Here is a 20111-nt window from a genome sequence, read left to right as displayed (position 1 = left end):
AGGTATATGAAACCCTCACAGGTGTTAAAGTTGAAGGAAAACTTCCAGCTCTTAAGAAAGAAGTTGTCTTGCAAAGTCTTCCACCTGAGTGGCCAGTGGATCCTATAAATGATACACACAAGCTAAACCAGAAAAATTCAAGAACACTGGTTGTTCTTGATGATGATCCAACTGGAACACAAACTGTTCATGATGTTGAGGTATTAACTGAATGGTAAGTGTCATTATTTTAATTGTCTTACTGCTTAGCTATGAAGTATGGATATGCCTCGACCCCTGGTGTATCTGTGTCATGTCTCTTTTGGACATATGCATGCATCTAACATGCTGAGATACTTGTGTAACAGTAAACAAACAGAAGTTTCATTATTTTATTTAGCTGCGGCTGGATACGGATTAGCTTCTGGATTCTAAATAAAACAGGCAGAAAGGGGATAACATTTCTGGTGGCGGCCCCACCTTGGACATATGGCTATGAGAAAATTTGAGTTTAAAAAAAAAGAAATATAAGAAAAGAAAGAGAGACAAGCCTGACCTGAACATTACAATGGCCTTGCTTTTATGGGCACAAAATTTAACTGAGCCATTAGAGCAATAAAATGGAGGCTAGGGGTGGTGGCAGGGGACTGACTGTTTGGTCTATGGTTTGGGAAAGGAGGTACTCGGGTAATGAGTAGCGATAAATCTAACTTATGGATTGTGGGGCATAGAATATATGGGTTGCATTGACTTTTAACCTTGTGGTCCATCACATTTGATCATAACATGTTTAAATCCCAAAAAAGTCAACGTTATGCAGCCAATTTATAAAAATATTTTCCCGGTAGTAATTGAATCATCTTAGTCTGTTGTTATAACATAAAGTCTTTTATACTGATTTTAGTTATATATTCATTTCAAGAGTTTTTATTGTCTACTTGGTTAATATTAATTAACATTTACACACATAAATATTCAACCTGTATACTGTTATTTTTTTGTTTTTTTACCTCTATACTATTATTGATATATTACAGTTATATATATCTATCTTGTCAGCTGTATTATATAACAGTTTTGCCATCTAGAAGGAATTCCTTACTTCACTTATGTTTGCCATCTGCAGGAGTATAGAATCACTTGTTGAACAGTTTAGGAAAAAACCTATATGCTTCTATATTTTGACTAACTCTAGAGCACTAAGCTCTGAGAAGGTAAAGAATTTTTCGTCAAATGTCAAGTTATTTTATCCCTAGATCTCATTTTGCATTACCATGGAAATATTTTTAGTGAAAATTTATTTCAACCAAATCAAATTTCTCTTTACTTTTCTCTTGACCGACTAAAGATTTAACATTTTGCAGGCTACTGTGCTGATCAAAGATATATGCAACAATCTTTGTTCTGCAGCAAAATCAGTTCAGCATATTGATTATACAGTAGTTTTGAGAGGTGATTCAACTCTACGAGGTCATTTTCCAGAGGCAAGTACAATAAATATGAGAATATATTATGAAGAAAAAAATATGTTGCACTAACATGTCTTGCCATATAATGACCCATGGATTAAACAAGCAGTATTGTAGCAGTGTTGTGGTCACTATTTCACAGTAGTGGCAGTGTCTGCTGCCACTAAACACTTAAATAACAGTGAAAAAAATCTAGTAAAAAACGGCCTCTTGTGGTGCTGAAAAAGGCAAAATGGAGAATAATGGTGATAACGAGCTGCTATTTCCACTATCCTGTTTCTTATTCAGTATTCAATCAGATTTTGATGTTCACAAAAACTCACAACTCAACTAATCAAGTAACAGACTCACACAGTTTCTCAGGTAAAAATCAAAGATAAAAATCATCAAATGTAATCAAATAACTTTTTAAATAACCTGCATTTTTTAATTTATGGCTAGTGTTTGTTACTCTCTTCTATGTTTTATAGAAGAAAAAGAGAATCTAAAAGTAATTTGGTTTGGTTGGGCATATCGGATTGGAAGTGAAATTGGGGATTTTTGGGTTGGTGAGCTGAGGGAATTAGGAAGGATTGGTGCTAGGAGGGTTTTGAGGCTGGGTTGGGTCCGTTTTAGTCCTGAATCCTCTTTTTAAATATTATTACTTCATTGGTTCAGTGAAAATTATTTGAGATGAAAATTTTTTATCTGTGAAATTTTATAGATTTTAATAAAGGTGAGTTTATCTGAAAATGTAATTAAATTAAATAGGGATAAATCTCAAAATTATAGATGAACTTTGATTTATTGTGCAATTGTATATATGAACTTTATTTGGTGTAGTTATACATGTGAACTCTGATTGTGGTTCAAATGTGTACTTGAAACTTTAATTTTGATTTAATCATACACATTTAAAGAAATAAATACATCAGTCTATTTTTATATTGGATAAATATAATTATTTACATACGTAATATATAAACATAAAATGATGATATATCAATAATTGTGTTAATAATTTACGAGAATTGAATCAAATCAAAATTTCATGTATAAAATTGCACAAAATCAAAGTTCATGTATACAATTGCACATTAAACCAAAGTTCATGTATAGTTTTCGGATTTATGCCATTTAAATATATATATTGATTTGATTATGTATTAATTTATATTTTATATTTGAATTTAGAAAATATTTGTTTATATGATTATTTTTTGGATAAAGGTCACAAAAATGGGTCATTGTGGTTTTCAAAGTGAATTGGATGGATTTGTTTCTCCTCATTTATCTACCATGTGGCAAAAATTGGAGTATGCATCAATATTTATAGTGGATGAAATTTTAAATTATTTTATTTTTAAGTTTGTAATGTACTAAACATGTATGTTTGAATTTAACATGTTCTTAATTTGTTAATTATTTATTTTCCTAGAAATTTATAGATAAGGATGAAAGCATTTTTAGTATGGAAATATTACTATAATGGAAAAAAAAAGTGAAATTTTTTAATAAAAGCTCATACAACCTCGTACATGACTTGAAAAATCTTTGGCAAATTTGGAAAAAAAATTCACAACTGCGTAATAGCATATGTTTTGTTTGCAACCATGATAAATGCAACACGAAAAAAATGCGAACACAACCGCAATTGAAACCCTTGGTAATGACTTTAGCTGTCTAACATTTCTATCCATGTATTGTAGGAACCAGATGCAGCTGTCTCAATACTAGGTCAGGTGGATGCTTGGATTCTTTGCCCTTTCTTTCTCCAAGGAGGGCGTTATACCATTGATGATATACACTACGTTGCAGATTCTGATCGGTATCGGCTTTAACCCGAATTCAAATTGGTTTCTCTTATTGCTTCCTCCCATCCACTCTCACACAAACCTGCCTGAATATGAAGGAAAAGGAATGACCATAAGAAAATTATGTATTCTGATATCTAGCACTTATTGGATTATATTGGCTACAGGCTTGTTCCTGCAGGAGACACTGAGTTTGCTAAAGATGCTGCCTTTGGCTATAAATCTTCAAACCTTCGAGAGGTCTGATTTTCTTGAAGTACATGCCAATTCATATTTTTTTGTAAAAAATTATCAAATTTGAATTTGCTACTTGCTTTACCTAAATGTGTTAGTGGGTGGAGGAGAAAACAGCAGGACGAATTCCAGCTAGCATTGTTGCATCCATTTCTATCCAACTTTTAAGAAAAGGTGGACCAGATGCTGTTTGTGAGCTTCTTTGCAGTTTGGAGAAGGTACTATATGTGATGTGTGTTTCTATGCATTTGTGCTGCTCTTTATGTACAAGTACATGCCAATGCCAGTATTCATGTAGGGAGAATTTTTTGTTTGCTTGCTTGCTGTCATATATGTTGGACTTGTAAGTTGCTGCAAGGCTATTGTTGACTTATTTACCACTTTTTGTATTTTAAAAGTAAGGCACATTAGTTATTTTATCTTATTTTTTGAAGTAATTGAAATTTTTATGTAACTATCTTTACCTCTATGAGTAGAGGTTTTCATCAATAAATCAATGGAACCGTTTCATAAGCGTCCCTTTACTTCAATGGAATAACCTTCAAAACTTTAATGCATCACAGACCTTTTATATGAAAGATATTTTTGTAATGATACTGCTGGCTGGATTTCTATAGAGAACTACATGATTAGATGCAAAGTATTCACTATATTTTCATTTATGGCTGAAGCAGGGATCGACATGCATTGTAAATGCAGTTAGTGAACGAGACATGGCTGTATTTGCTGCTGGAATGATCCAGGCAAGATACTGCAAATCTTATAGTTTTCAGCATACATAAATATATATATTTTTGGGCATGTTGATAAAGATTTTGAGAGGTTTGGTGTATAAGCTTTAACTCCATTGGCAGGCGGAACTGAAGGGGAAGTCTTTCTTATGCCGTTCCGCGGCCAGCTTTGTTTCTGCCCGCATTGGAATTATCCCCAAAGCTCCAATCCGCCCAAAGGATCTAGGAATAAGTAAAGAGAGGAGCGGTGGACTAATAGTTGTGGGTTCATATGTTCCAAAAACAACAAAACAGGTCCAAGATTGATGAATTTTAAAGTTTATTTTTATTATTAGTTTTAAATTAATTAAAAAAGTTTTTTTGTTATTTCTATTTTGGTTAAAATACAAAGACCACTGTATTTAATCGAATTTATTGTATGTGCCCCCATCCTGTAATTGCAATATTTATGATCAGTTGAGCTCTTAGATGGATGGAAATTTTACACCATCAACTCCTTTTGCCTGGTGGGTGAATTGCATGTGGTATGAATAGTGTAGAATAAATACATCAACATACTATTTTTATAAGCAGGTGCCATATAGTAAATGGTAGCTTACACATGTGCCTATTGAAAAAGAAAACCATCTTTTTACTTTATAACATGCTAAAAAAGATGCCATGTGACTATTTATTCTACATTATCTATGCCTTGTTAACAATTCTGTCTCAGTTGGCAAATGATGGTATAGAAATTTCCGTCCTTACCTCATAAAGACTCAATTGAACGTAGATAATGGATTAGGGGCTCAATCGAATGCACTAGAAAGAATAAGGGCTCATTTAATAGATGAATTATATAGCCTTTAACTTCTAAGTTGATATACTCTTCAGTGTATGTCTTTCTCAATTCCAGGTTGAAGAGCTTCAGACACAACATGGACATATGTTAAAAAGCCTTGAGGTGACCAGAATTCATATATGCATCTTTGTTTTCTACTTTAGGCTTAAGTGGCCTTTTTGACATCCAATTATGTGAAACGGCTACACAGTTTTGCAATGTGCCCACTGTATTAGTGGTTTGCGTTGGGTACTAAGTTTTCCTTCTTTGTTGTCAACAGGTTTCTGTTCATAAAGTTGCTATGAAGTCATCAGAAGAGAGGGAGGAGGAAATTAATAGAACTGCAGAGATGGCTTCTGTTTTTCTTGCAACTCGTAAAGATACTCTGATAATGAGCAGCAGAGAACTCATCACTGGAAAAAGTTTGTTTCTTAATTCTCTTTGAAAATCCTCTCCAACCACTCAAAACCCTCATGCATGAATATGAAATAATCCTTCCTGTTTCTGAAAGACAGATATTAGTGCAATTATTTTGTTTGTACTAAAGGTAATTCTTTTTATTTATTTATTTTTCCTATTCATTGAAATGGAAACTGTTTTACCTTCCTCTTGATAGATGCTTCTGAGAGTTTGGAGATCAATTTCAAAGTGAGCTCTGCACTGGTTGAAGTAGTTAGGCGGATAACTACAAGACCTCGTTACATTCTGGCCAAGGTACTTTAGTTTTATTCCGACCAAGCATTACTTGGTCATATTTTTCGCTACTCCATAGCTGATATATCTGTTGCAAGTTATATACGACCATCATCCAGGAAAGTTATTCATCAAATTTATTTTGATTTTATAGAAAATTTTTGCAGTAATTTCCACCAACTTTCATTCTTTGGAAACTGAAGATGATACAAATGTTTTTATTTGCTCCAAGCTATGTTTCCCTAATATTTTCATTGGAATAATGTTGTCATAGCTGAATTTTCTGGATCTACTAAATTGATAATTATGTGCTCAGTGATTAACCATTTCTTTAAGTTTACAACTAAATTTTTTGGCTAGTATCTTTCATCATAAAGGAACTGGGGTCCCTGCGAGCTTGAGTTGCATTTGTGGGAGATTATTTTATACAAGTTTGGTTCCAAATATAACAAACTTGCAGCATACGTGATGCATAAAGATAAATCAGAAGTGGCAACAGATGATTACTTTGATGTTTCTGTCTTAAGCTCTTTGAAGCATATCTTGAGATTTATTTGTCTTTCTGAATTTTTTATTTCATTTTGTTGTTGTAGATTTTTATTTGAAGTGATATTTAACTTGTTATCATCTGTAGAAGAATTTAACAAAGGTCCCTATATCACTGCAATGAAATGCTTTGGATTTGCATTTTGTATATTCTTCATGTTAATTTATGTTTTTTAACTTGCTGGTTAGCTTTGATTCTGTAATGTTTGCATTTGTTACTTGACATGCAAACAAAGTAGCTCATGATTTGGCTAAGTTAAGTAAAGATAGTGACAGTGATTTGAGATTGATTACCCCAACATGTTACATGAGCAGATTTTGTATGACAGTATGAATGCTGATTGGTAAAAGTTGGTGTGGTTTTTTCAATCAAAAAGTATTGAAGGAATATAATAGTCTATGCCTTTCTGTTTCAGGGTGGAATCACCTCATCAGACCTTGCAACAAAAGCTTTGGAAGCAAAACGTGCCAAAGTAGTCGGACAGGCCCTAGCTGGAATACCTTTGTGGGAGCTAGGGCCTGAAAGTAGACATCCCAGAGTTCCCTATATTGTTTTCCCTGGTAAATTCTGACGGGTTTTGTTCATGTTTTTTGATGAATTCTGCTAAAAGCAAAAAATTGATCCTTACTCTAGTAAATTACCTTTGTTAGGTAATGTTGGTGACAGTAAAGCACTGGCGGAAATAGTGAGATCTTGGGCTCGCCCACTCAGACTTTCATCGACTAAAGAGATCCTTATTGTAAGTATGATTTGTAGATTTTATCTTTTATTGTTCTTATTTATTATTATTCTTCCTCGGATATTGACGATGTTTTCTGCTTAAAGAATGCTGAAAAGGGCGGCTATGCTGTTGGAGCCTTCAATGTCTATAACATGGAAGGAGTTAAGGCTGTAGTATCAGCTGCAGAGCAAGAACGTAGTCCCGCTATTTTACAGGTCAGAAACTGGTTTTTTAAAATTACACAACAAGTATTGACATAAAGAAGACATTGTATCATTTTTCTATTGCACCATACATCGAGTTTCAAACTTAGATTAAGCTATTTGTTGTCCAAAAAGTAAACCATGTGACCTAATGCTTCCTAACATACCATTAACAAAATTAACATTTGACGGCCATTTTTTCACATCTGACAAATTGTAAAGATTTGAGTGTAGGCACTGTTAAACAGGCAGAAAGAATATTGTTGTATGCTAGTCATCTTAGAAGTGAAGAATTTATACATGATACAGAAGATAGAAAAAGGAAAGAAATCAGAAAAAAAAAAATTCCCTACAAATAAGCTCTATGATCCCTACAAATCAACTCTGTGAATCAGCATAAGATTCTGTACAAATTGTTACTAGATACAGAAAGGCAATTAACACTCACCCTCAAGCTGGAGTATAGATGTCTATCATGCAAAGCTTGTCACTCAATATGAGGAAGTCTTCCTTCTTAAGTGCTTTAGTGAACATATCAACAATTTGTTTCAGAACTAGATCTCAATACAACTGTATGTTTTTTACTCTTCTAAGTTACTAGATTCCCACCTACAATGGTACACTTGAAAGTTTTTAAGAAAGCATTTAATAAAACTGTTCTGTCTTTTATTAACTAAACAACTGAATTTAAATAGAGAAAAAGTCATAACCTAATTGGGAAAATAATTCCCTTATCCTAATAAACTAGTAAAAGATAAAATAAAATATTCCTAGAATATCTCAAATGATTTATTCTAAGATTTATCTACCTAAATACGAAAATATATGAGAATAAGTTTCTCTCAAATTCTTGAGTTTGAAATACTCTAATTTCTACGTGCTATCATAGCTACAATTCCAAATTTAGAAATTCAATTTTGAAATTCTTTGCAGATTCCCAAACCCTAAAAATAAAAAATTGGTACTTACCTTTGTGGCCCTATTTTTTTTTTCTTCTCACCGCCACTCTCAAGTGAGCCACAGCTTCATTTCAGCCAAACCCCAGATTTCGATAGCCTACCTCCTTGCACGTGAGCCTCAAGTGCCACCAGAAGCTCTTGCGCCTTCCTTCACACACCAGCACGAGAAGCACACCTCCTTGGAGGTTGTTTCTCTGATCACCACTATCAACTTTGTGGGGGTTATTTCTAGCCTCCCTTGTTGTTGGCTCCATTGGTGCTGGCTTGAGTTTTTTATTTAAGCTATTTTTGGGTTTTGTAAGTCCTTTGTTTGTTTTTTTTTTGAAGAAATAATTTGGTTTTTATTCTTCTCCTATTATCATTTAAAAGGAGAAAAAAGGAAATGGCATATAACAAGAAAATCATTAGCTTCGACAATCCCTCTTTTCAATTCAGTCCTATAAAGCTCGTTGGAAACAAAAATCCTGTAATATCACGATCGTGTTTGTTGTCCATTGTAACAGAAGTAGAAATTGAGAGAAACACTTATGTTATTTACACACGAGAGTATCGTACATATACAAGTTACAAGAGTTTGGTAAAGGAAATAAGTTGAGGTTAATAAAAACTCTTTTTGTCTAATATTATATTCACAACACTCCCCCTCAAGTTGGAGTTAAGATATTGATCATGCCCAACTTGTTACAAATGTAATCTACTCGACTTCGTTCAAAGCTTTTGTGAAGATATCTCCTAGTTGATCTTCAGTTTAAACATAACTAGTAGAAATTAACTTTTGATGAAAAATTTCATGAATAAAATGACAATCAACTTCAATATGTTTTGTTCGTTCGTGAAACACTAGATTGGAGGATATATAAAGAGCTGCTTGATTGTCAGATCACAACTTTGCTGGCAATGTAGTTTCTAAGTCGACTTCACTTAATAATTGATGCGCCCATACAGTTTCACACACAGATTGTGTCATAGTTCTATACTTTGATTCTACACTAGTTCGAGAGATTATAGTCTGTTTCTTTTCCATGAAACTAAGTTTCCTCCAACAGAAATGCAGTATCCTGTTGTAGATCTCCCAGTCAACATTCGATCCTACCCAATTTGCATATGAGAAACACTCGATATTAGTGTCTCTATGATTTTTATATAATAAAACTTGTTCTGGAATCCCCTTCAAATAACAAAGAATTTGCTCCAAGGCTGCCTAGTGTTTTTGCTGCCGAACAGTCTGGCAGCTCATGAGGGCCATGTGCAGGGATTTTTGCTGCCAAATTTCAAGGGTTAGCAGGAAAAGGGGTTGTGCACCTCATAAAACCCCCCTTTAGTGGTACATGAGAATACCTTCAAAATTACTGTTTTTTGATAAATTTGACGAAACTCAAATTATAAAATCAAGCCCTTAACTCTGATACCATGCAATGAAAATAGAAATTGAGAGAAAAACTTATATTATTTGCATATGAGAATATCATATATATATATAAAAGTTACAAGAGTTTGGTCAAGAAAAGAAGTTAATAAAAACTCTAACAAAATAATGTGTAATATTGCAACATTCATCAAAGCTATAGGAATGTTAGGGGTATGTTACTAGTGATACAAGAAAGCTTACAGTGAACAACCCCATTTACAATCAGTGGGACTCAAGAATTCCTTCTGATGGCAGGGTCATCCACTCTATGGAATCACAAATTTCCAAGACACATTTGTTGCTTGATATTGCAACAAAAATATGGGAAGGCAGCCGCTCTTACATACTCACTAGTTAGAAATGATGGTCAAATCTTTGAAATCCGGAACAAGGTTCATACAACTAAGTGGTTGCAGAAAGTAATGGAGGAATTAAAGTTGTTCGGAAAAGGAAAATTATCCTTGTAGTGTGACAACAAGGTTGCCATCGATGTCTTGAGCTTAAGTCATGTGGCTTTTGACAAGCAATTGGTTGATGTGTTCACTAAAAGACTTAGCAACAGAATCTATCATATTTTGGTTTGCAAGTTGAGCATGTGTGATATCTAGGAACCACCTTCAGGGGGAGTGTTAACTAAATTAACATTTAACAGCCATTTTTTCATATCTAACAGATTGTTCAGATTTGATAGAAGATTCTTAGCATGATCCTTAGCTTTGATTTTAGGGATTTATTCATTACTAGTTTCCCTTAGGCATTTACTGTGTATATAAATTCAGTGCATTTTGTTCTTCACAAAATATATGAGAATCAGTTTTTTTTTTTTTCTCTCAAATTCTTCTTAATTTCAAAATACTCTTAAAAGTACAACCCCCTGAACCTGACATTAGATGGCTTATTTATGTCCAGCAACAAACCATTGAGGCCAATCTTAAATGGCATACATGTGTCCAACAGCTAAAATTGGGACCCAGTTTTTGTAATATCCTATGGCATTGGTGTAATTAAATTAAGAGATGCAAATTGCGTTATTGTAGCTGATCATAGGTTAGGGGAAGACCTTAATACTATGTAGCAGACACATGTGTCCGGCCCAACCTAGCCCAGCCTAGCCTGATTTGCCTTCATATAGTCCTGAATTTGCATACACAGCAAGGATACAGAAAATAAGAAACTTGAATACCCTTGTCAGCTTGAGGTTGTAGGGATTTCTTGGGAGGTAGGACAGAAAGGAGGAAGTATGCAAAATTTTAATCTAATGGTCAAGTTTTAACTGCCTTCCAATTTTAGCTTAGTTATCTGCTTAAAATGTTTTCGCCCTTCTTCCTTTCTATCCTTCCTACAAAGAAAAGTTGTAGTGTACTCCTTCACCACCATGTTCCATCAGTCCACCATCTTCAATTTTTTGGAACCTTTTCCATTTTTAATTGTTCTTTTTTCTTTCTTCAATGTGCATTTGATTTGTTTATGCAAGAAATTAGAGCAAGCCCCTTTTTCCTTGAAAAGGAAAAATCGTCTAAACACAAATCATATAACGTGTTTCTGAATTTTGGAATTCTTTTTCTTTAGTTTCAATTCCAGAAAATTTTCTAATATATTAATTTCTTTTCCAGGTTCATCCTGGTGCATTTAAGCAAGGAGGGGTTACATTAGTTGCATGTTGTATATCTGCCGCAGAACAAGCCAGCGTAAGTCTCCTTTGTCTGTTAAACCTTATCCTGGTAATAGTAGTGATGAACATCTAGTTTGGGTTTACTAAGATGTCTCCTTTGTTTTCTTTCAATCACTTGTCATGCTAAAACTGAGTTGATAAAAGCTTTAGAGATTCCCAGCAGACATACAGTAGACGTACAAACTGATGTTTTATTTTTATTTTGAATTTCAACTCTAGCTCTTTGAGCAGGGGGATGCATTGTACCTACCATTGAGTAAAAAGCTCAGGATGAGGATGTTATTTGTTACTTCGTGAAGTAACATACAGTACATCTTCTGGATGTTGTTAGAGCTAATAATGTAATCTTAAGATATTTTTTGTCATCAAAAATCCAAGATTGCTGCTCTACTGGCCATCAATCTTGCGGGGGCGTAATAATATAAACTTAGGACTTCATTAAGTGCCACATAGGACTTAGTACGAAATTATCACCTGGAAGATGAAATTTATTGTAAAAAACATAATTACTCAAGTACTAGTTTTACAAAAACGGGGGGGGGGGGAATTTGAGTTGATGCAGGGTACATGTATTGCAGGTTCCCATCACTGTTCACTTTGACCATGGTACTTCAAAGCAAGAACTATTGGAATCTCTTGAGCTGGTGAGTTGGCTTTTTTTTATATTAAAACCATCATACAATTTTGTTTGTGGAATGGTAATTATCGATATTCCTTGTGTGTTTAAATGGTACTAGTTTTTTATGAAACGGAATTTCTTTTTATCACTGCAAGGGCTTTGATTCAGTAATGGTGGATGGTTCACATCTTCCCTTTAAAGATAATATCTCATACACGAAGCACATATCAAACTTGGCCCACTTGAGGGATATGCTTGTGGAGGCAGAACTTGGAAGATTGTCAGGAACGGAAGATGATTTGACTGTTAAAGATTATGAAGCAAAGCTGACTGATATTAATCAGGTCACTGTGCTCAATCAAATTAAAAATGCTTAACTACTATCATTTTTCTATTGCTCATATCAAAGTTCACCTCATGAATTTTAGGCTGAAGAATTCATAGTTGAGACTGGCATAGATGCCTTGGCAGTATGCATTGGGAATGTACATGGAAAATACCCAGCAAGTGGCCCAAATCTCAAACTTGATTTGCTTAAGGTCAAGTATACCTAATTATCATTTTATACTGTAGCTTTTTTATTAAAGTTTCGATGCTTGTTGGTTCACATTTAACCATTGTGTTGAATTCTCTCTTAGTAGTGGCAGGCTGCATTTACTTGGGAGTATTTATCTTGTTCTATGCTAAATTCTGGTTAAGGATAGATGCCATGTTAAATGTTTTGACTAAATTACAGAATGTTAAAGAAAACATGATGCGTGCTTACAGTAAAATTCAATTTGATAAAAATTTCATCATATTTCGAGTTTGTGAAAAAGTCAATTAAACCTTCTCTCCTACATAATTTTAAATAAAATTCTCTCTATATTTCTCTCTCTTAGATGAAACTAAAACCATAATTTTCTTTTTATTTTATTTACTTTCTTTTTCAATTAACTATAATGACGCGTTATATTGGGATTAAGGCTTGCTGTTTGGTTTATAATGCCATATTTTTTAGTTAACCTTTTCAGCTTGATCATTTTTCTCATTCCATGCCAAAAATCATGTTTTGACTTGTTAAATATCTTGTAATGGATATCTTAAAAGGTTCCCGAAGTGTTCAATCTTGACCAAGTGCTCCAAAATTAAAAATATTATTGGCATAACTACACTAGTAAAATGTTAGTGGTAAATTTGGAATATTCACATAAATAGATTGGTAAATTTGGACCTTACCCCTCTGTTTAATGTCTACTTTTATTTCCTACAGAGGTTTGATTGAAATACGATCCCATGTTAATGCCTTGTATTGCAGTTAGATGCTTATAGAATATTATCCATTAATGTTAAGTAAATCTGCCTTTAACATCTTGTTAAACTAACTGTTTATTGTTTGTTTAATTACTAGTTCTTGATTTTCCAGTATTTTAGCATAATATCATTTTAATGAACCCATCCTACATAAATACTTGGTAGCGTAGATAAACCTTTCCTCGTTGTTCAGGATCTATATGCCCTAAGTTTGAAGAAAAGAGTATTTCTTGTGCTGCATGGAGCCTCTGGTTTGTCCAAGGAACTTGTGAAGGTACCATCTACCATCTCTGTGGGTTATTAATATATAATGTGATAGTTGGAAGTATGTGCTTATGTTTTGCATTAGATATCATAAAAGCTTAAAGCGAAATTGAAATTACCTTGGACAGGGTTGCATAGAGCGTGGTGTGAGGAAGTTCAATGTGAACACGGAGGTACGAAAAGCTTACATGGAATCCTTGAGCAGCCCCAAGGGAGATCTTGTACATGTAATGGCTTCTACTATAGAGGCCATGAAAGCTGTGGTTGCTGAAAAGATGCATCTATTTGGTTCTGCTGGAAAAGCCTGATGGTTTGGGGTAATCATTGATCCTACAAAAATAGAAGCTAAGGTTACTTGTTCTTTTCCCAATTTATAAGATATTATGATCCTTTAGTGCATTAAAAACATTATGGTTCATTTCCTTTTGGAAAGGCTTAAACCAATAAGAAAAAAACTTGATTGAATTAGCAAGAATTGGGTTTGTATATCGTCTTATTTTGTAACCTTGTGTTCTTCATTCGTGTTGGTTTCTAATACAAAATTCCGAAATCCTACTTATAAATGTAATAAGCATTATTACATCAACTTTATTTTATACATACACTTTCAAACTAAATAAGCATTATTCAACACATCAATAACTTCCACAGGTGGACTCGAACATTGTTTCCTCCGTGGAACCCTAGTCTCCTTGCTACCTAATTTACCCATGGCTTTAATAGCTATAACCTGATCAAAATGAACCTTCTGATCTTTCTCACTCTTAGCTTTATTATGAAGGGCCTCAAGAAGTGCACGTTTATGCTTAAAAACGCTTCCCTTGGCTTTCATATAAAATTCATGGTACAGGTGCTTATCAATTTTCTTCATTTCCCTGTACTTTCGAAGTAGTCGCCTTAGGACTCGAGCTCTTCTCATCCACGAAAGCTTGGATGGTAGCCTTGCTTCCTTTGTTCCCTTTCTCTTCCCATATCCTTTTCTCCTAGGATTCCCAACATCCTTACCTTTCTTGTATCTCCATCCCGATCGACTTATGTTAGGCTTTTTTATAATAAGGTTATCCTTGACAAGCTTTCTTATGTCCATCCCTGCACCAACATTATTCCATGCGCCATTAATAAAAAATTATGGACTGTGGGTGAGTTGTTAAGATTAGCTCCCGAAAACGATCTAGTTAGTAGAATGTATCATAATTGATTTTAGCCTATAATGTTAATAAAATAGAATACATACACGCACTCATATAAATAGGAAATAAAGTGGGGATAGGGAGACATACTGGAATTTGCCATGGAGATAAGAATGGCCTCGCAGGGGTCGAGCCATACTTTATTCTTTCCACAGTTAAGAAGGCTAGCAGCCAGTCGCTTTTGTACCTTAAATGACACCATTGCTATTGCTGTATCTACACTCAACTTCTATTTCTTCCCATTTATATATATATAGATATATATACAAGTAACCGAGGCAGAAATATTTGACAATTGACTTTCTCCACTGTGCTTTTGGTTTTCTTTCGTGGGCTGCAAGTGTACTCCATGTTGCTTGTTTGACTTCTATCACCGTTTCAACAAGTCACTTCCTTCCTTTTCTTGGGGACAAAGTTTGTTATCTAAGAAGCGTAACTTAATCACCAGAATAATATTACATTCCACAAATATACTTCTACCATTTTACTTGGGATTCATTGGCTTTTCGGAAATAATTTTAGGTTATACATATGTATATTTATATATATATACACACTAGAAGTTAAATTATGATAAAAGTAATTTTGATATAATTAATGAGTATATTTTTAAAAGTAAAACATGTATATCGATAAGTGTTAGGTGTAATGGTAAAATACATTGCACTTTTTAAGGAGAATATATGTTTGAACCTTAGAGATGACAATGTTAGGAGGGACAATTACAAACTTTGAATATGAATAATAAAATGAATATAAAGAATATAAAAATTAAGTAAAAACACATATTCATCTTTATTTTTATATATTTTTTGTAATTATTTCATTTTTTTAGGTATTTTTTGTTGAGTTGCTATTGGTAAAGTGTTTTATATATATATATATATATATTCTATGGGCAAGCTTAATAATACTATTAGATAAATGATAAATGCTACAATATCATTGGAAATACAAATCATGTTTTGTATATATTAGTTTTTTTATAAGTGCATGTGTTTATAAAAGGTTATTATTAGTTAAGACTAAATTATAATATGATAGGGATAAACTTTGGTGGAAGATAAATTGTTAAAATATCATTGTTGGTGTGTGGGATAAAAATAAATTTATGAGAAATTGGTAAGGCTTTAAGGTGTGTATCAAGACTATTTTCTTCAATGTTCTATTCGCTCTACCTATATTTTGGTGTACAAAAGAGTTATTGAAAAATGAACTCCGATGATACAATGAAGTCCAATGACTATCTATATTTTAAACTGACAGAAATAATCCACTAAGCATTGAACGGAGCATAACAATGATATCAATTGTTATAAAAAGAAATTGCAGTATTTCTTTATGGAACAATTTAGGAATATAAAAGATGGTGGGAAAATAGAAAGAAACTTTTAATGTATTTTTTTGTGTGTCAAACAAATGAAATTTGGCTCCTATTTATAAGAGTTCTCATGTTTTTACTCGTGGAGTCAACTGCTCTGATAGCCAAGATTAGTTATATCTCTAATTGGAATTGTATTACGGACCTTTTAGATTATCTACTGAAGTAAATTTTCTTTCTCATAATGTAAACGTTTTTACAATGCCACTTATAATCAGTTCGAACTTAGACAATCAATAAGCAAATATTTGTTTGTCACAATTTTGCTATGTATGTAAAACATGAAAGAAAAAAATACAAAAGATATAATAATGAATTGTGAAATTAACTTTATTCATTTATTCATCGTTCAAATACATAGAAAAAAGTCATATCTTTACTACAATATGGGCACATTTTTCAACTCTTTCCCCTTATCATTACAGACACCTAATACTTTTTACATTGGGATGATATTATATACATATATATATATACACATATATATGTGTATATATATATATTATTTTATAGTGCTATTAGTCACATCACGATGATGTACTTTAAAAATACAAAAGATGTAATAATGAATTGTGAAATTAACTTTATTCATTTATTCATCGTTCAAATACGTAGAAAAAAGTCATATCTTTACTACAATATGGGCACATTTTTCAACTCTTGCCCCTTATCATTACAGACACCTAATACTTTTTACATTGGGATGATATTATATACATATATATATGTATATATATACATATATATATTATTTTATAGTGCTATTAGTCACATCACGATGATGTATTTTGTCTCATTAAACTGAAAACTTGACATTATACCAAGCGTTGAGTTGAGATTCTATCATGGGTAACTCAAATATTATAGGTTTGTACCTCATCCCTAAATTCCTAAATTTTCAACATAAATATGTTAATTGTCTATACCACATGGTGAAACTTTATATTTATTTGTGTCTTGAAAATTTACAAGATCAACATCCCCACCATGTTCAATTACTCATTTTTTCGCAAAAGAATGCTATCAAGGATATCCTTTCCACTATTGTCAAGTTACAGTGATCACTTTATCTTTTCTTTTCATGAAAATATCATATTTAGCTAATTTATTATTTCTTGATGTAACACCCCTTACCTAGAATGAACTGATACATTCCAAGTAAGAGACGCCACATTTGGACACTAAAGTTAGCTTAACTCAAGCTTCAATTTCAACACTTCACTTTAACATAAATATACTCATTTGAAGTTATTTAAGTCATTTCTAAGCTTACTTTAAAGTTTGAATACAAACAGGGGTCGTTCGTGGCTTAAATAGGACAAAACAGAGTAAACAGGGTCAATATTGCGATATTGGGAAGTGGTTGTCACAAAATTGAGTTGATGTTACGACACTGGGCTTCGGAAGTTGAGACACCTAAAACAGTTTGCTTTAGTGACTTCAATGTCGTGACACCGAAGATAGATTACTTGGAACATGTTTGAATAATCTAAAATCGAGTTTAAACTATTAATAATCATCTCATATATTTTCTAAACAATTTTAGTACTCAAAATATGTCAAATTAACATTCAAAATTTTCATATAACTCATAAGTATATACTAAAGTAAAAAATGTTAAGACATGGAAGACCACAGTTTTAGAACCACTAAGTTACTTATAACCAAATTTTATATGATTCAAATTCTATGTACATGCCACTATGTTACTCATAAGTGTGTGTAAATAATGACCCAATATCTTTTTATATAAGGAGAGTTTAGAGAGTTTAACTATAATTAAACTTAATCAGTTTAATATTAGATTAATATAATATTTATCAAGATAAATATTAGATTAAATTTAATGTTAAATCTTATTAATAGAATATTTATCTACAAGATAAACATTAAATTAAACTTAATATTACGATAATCATTTTAATATTAAATTAATAAAATATTATTAAGATAAGTATTTAATTTAGTTTAATATTACATCTATTAAAATAATATTTTTTTTGAAATAATTAATTTGAAATCAAATTTCCTAGTAGAGTCCTAGTAGGAGTGTAATTTTTTCATTGCTCAAACATCAAAGACTCACCGTCGTTGACCATTTTTCAGCCACCGGAATGTCGCAATCGCAGTTGCCAACACCCTGAGCTGGTTTGGTTTCTGTTGGTTCGGTCCAGGCCAATGATAGCTCGACCGGTCTAGTCCAACCACCGGTTGCACCGTCAGCCAAGCTTCACATACCAGATTCAATTCGACCAATTTTTGGATCTTGGTCTCAATTTTGGGCTCCCAGGATAAATTTACGATCTCAAGTCCAATTTTCAAATTCAATTACCCATTGAGCCAATTGTTTGACTTGAAAATTAATTTTAAAAAATACCATATTAATTTTAATTAATTTGGTTAATTTAATTTTACTTGATCAAAATTAATTTTAAAAAATATTATATTAATTTTAATTAATTTGGTTAATTTAATTTTACTTGATCAAAATTAATTTTCCCAATAATCACTTAGATTTTCTAAATTAGATTTTCAAGAAATTTTTGTAATCAAATTATCTAGTTGAAAAATCCTTACGACTGTTCAATTTAATTCCACATCGAATAAATGAACTCAATTAAATAATGCCCAAAGTCATAGAATTTTCTTGTAACTCAAAAGCAGTCCGACCGAGCTTTTTTGAGCTAGCGGAGGGACCAATACAATTAGGCTCTAGTAATTGCAATTATGTCCAGATGCATCGTTCTGATAATTCGCAATTACTTAATCATGAGTCAGTCTACAAGAAGTACCATTATTGAAAACTTTTTATTTTTTACCCTTTATGAAAGCAATTCATCTAACTGTTTTGTCCAATGACCTCATCATGTATGTGTTACTGTCATATGATATTCTTGATTCTTGTTAAATCTGTTTACTTAATACAATCTTATTTTATCTCATTGTCACCATTGTGTCTTCTTAATGATTAATATGATCATTGTTAACAAATGACTGTGATAAATTGCTCGTTTGAGAACAAGCAACTCGTGACCATGTTCCATATTATCAATCCATACAATGCCAATGAGAGGATATTGTTAACTTTTTAATTGAGTTATGCATTCCACTATTGCTAGTAAAGACATGTCATACACAAGTCATGTACCCAACATACTGGCTATCGGGTCAATCATGTAACGCCCCCACGCCCGAGACCGTCGCCGGAGTCGAGTATGAGGTGTTACTAAGCTTAATTTAACATTTTTAGAACTTTGGATTATTTGTTTCTACATTCACAGCTTTTAAGCTACTTGCGTCACAGTCACAAGAAAAATCATATCTCAAGTTACGAAACTCAAAATCAAGATCCATAAATTTTCCCTGAATCTAGACTCATATACCTATCTACTAATTTTTTTATAAAATTTTTGGTTGGGCCAATTAGTACAGTTTATTAGTTAAAGTTACCCCTGTTTCAGGACTTGACTGGTCTGACCTCTGTTTACTACGAACCACTTTTCTCTCTGAAAAAAATTCATATGACTATGAGGTTTGTTTCTCATAAAACTAGACTCAATAAGGATTCTGAGGATATAAAATACACCACCTAAATATATCTTTACAATTTATGGTGAATTTCTAAAGTAGGAACAGGGGATTCAGAAACTGCTATGACCCTGTTTCACTAAAATTCAAATATCTTTTAACATATAATTCCTTTACCTGTTTCATTTGTTTCATGTGAAACTAGACATAATAAGATTCAATTTGATATGTAGTCCATCACCAAATTCAATTGCTATGATTTTTAGTAAATTTTCAAACTTGAGTCAGTGTTGCTGCAGTATTCTGTTTATGGCAAATTTCATCCCTCTTATGAGTTTTTATGCACTAAGTATCTTAATAATTTTCCTTAACATCAAACATAATCTAAACTTACCATTTTCATAATTTATCATTATCAAATATTTTCTCAACCATTCTGTCACCATATCATAAAATCATTTACACAAAATAAGTATATTGCTATACATGCCATACTTAAATTTACAAGCCATTTACCAAAAATCTTCCTGATAGTGTGACTGAGCCTTCGACCTATCCCGACTCCTGAACTGGCTTGTCCAAAACTACAATGAGTAAGAAGGAGGGA

At 32.6% G+C, this 20111-nt stretch overlaps 1 protein-coding gene and 1 non-coding gene across 2 annotated transcripts in view; one reads left to right on the top strand and one right to left on the bottom strand.

Moving 5' to 3' along the window:
* The window catches only part of LOC107887181 (uncharacterized), a 49408-nt gene extending 35417 nt beyond the window's left edge, over positions 1-13991 (top strand). Inside the window, exons 23-42 of the transcript XR_005920350.1 lie at positions 3-214; positions 1106-1193; positions 1344-1463; positions 3137-3255; positions 3409-3481; positions 3574-3693; positions 4150-4218; positions 4330-4500; positions 5102-5149; positions 5307-5448; positions 5643-5740; positions 6682-6826; positions 6917-7005; positions 7092-7202; positions 11171-11245; positions 11808-11873; positions 12004-12192; positions 12277-12387; positions 13335-13415; positions 13534-13991. This is a non-coding gene — a transcript (uncharacterized protein). The remainder of the gene's footprint in view (positions 1-2; positions 215-1105; positions 1194-1343; positions 1464-3136; positions 3256-3408; positions 3482-3573; positions 3694-4149; positions 4219-4329; positions 4501-5101; positions 5150-5306; positions 5449-5642; positions 5741-6681; positions 6827-6916; positions 7006-7091; positions 7203-11170; positions 11246-11807; positions 11874-12003; positions 12193-12276; positions 12388-13334; positions 13416-13533) is intronic.
* LOC107942438 (60S ribosomal protein L19-1) lies at positions 13866-14813 on the bottom strand. The gene is made up of 2 exons (XM_016876107.1): positions 14686-14813; positions 13866-14494 (listed from the first exon to the last, which is right to left on the bottom strand). The coding sequence occupies exons 1-2, from the start codon at positions 14795-14797 to the stop codon at positions 14013-14015; spliced, it is 594 nt and encodes a 197-aa protein (XP_016731596.1). The 5' UTR covers positions 14798-14813; the 3' UTR covers positions 13866-14012.
* Between the last annotated feature and the right edge of the window lie 5298 nt (positions 14814-20111).

Source organism: Gossypium hirsutum, chromosome A03, assembly GCF_007990345.1.
Source record: "Gossypium hirsutum isolate 1008001.06 chromosome A03, Gossypium_hirsutum_v2.1, whole genome shotgun sequence".
Classification (NCBI taxonomy): domain Eukaryota; kingdom Viridiplantae; phylum Streptophyta; class Magnoliopsida; order Malvales; family Malvaceae; genus Gossypium; species Gossypium hirsutum.
This window is presented reverse-complemented; position numbering and strand designations above follow the sequence as displayed.

Bases quoted from the DNA above. Each gene is read 5' to 3' on its own strand.
- LOC107942438 (XM_016876107.1), bottom strand. From the start codon at position 14,797: ATGGTGTCATTTAAGGTACAAAAGCGACTGGCTGCTAGCCTTCTTAAC. The intron at 14,495-14,685 runs GTATGTCTCCCT...ATGTTGGTGCAG, and splicing joins TATCTCCATGGCAAATTCCA to GGATGGACATAAGAAAGCTT.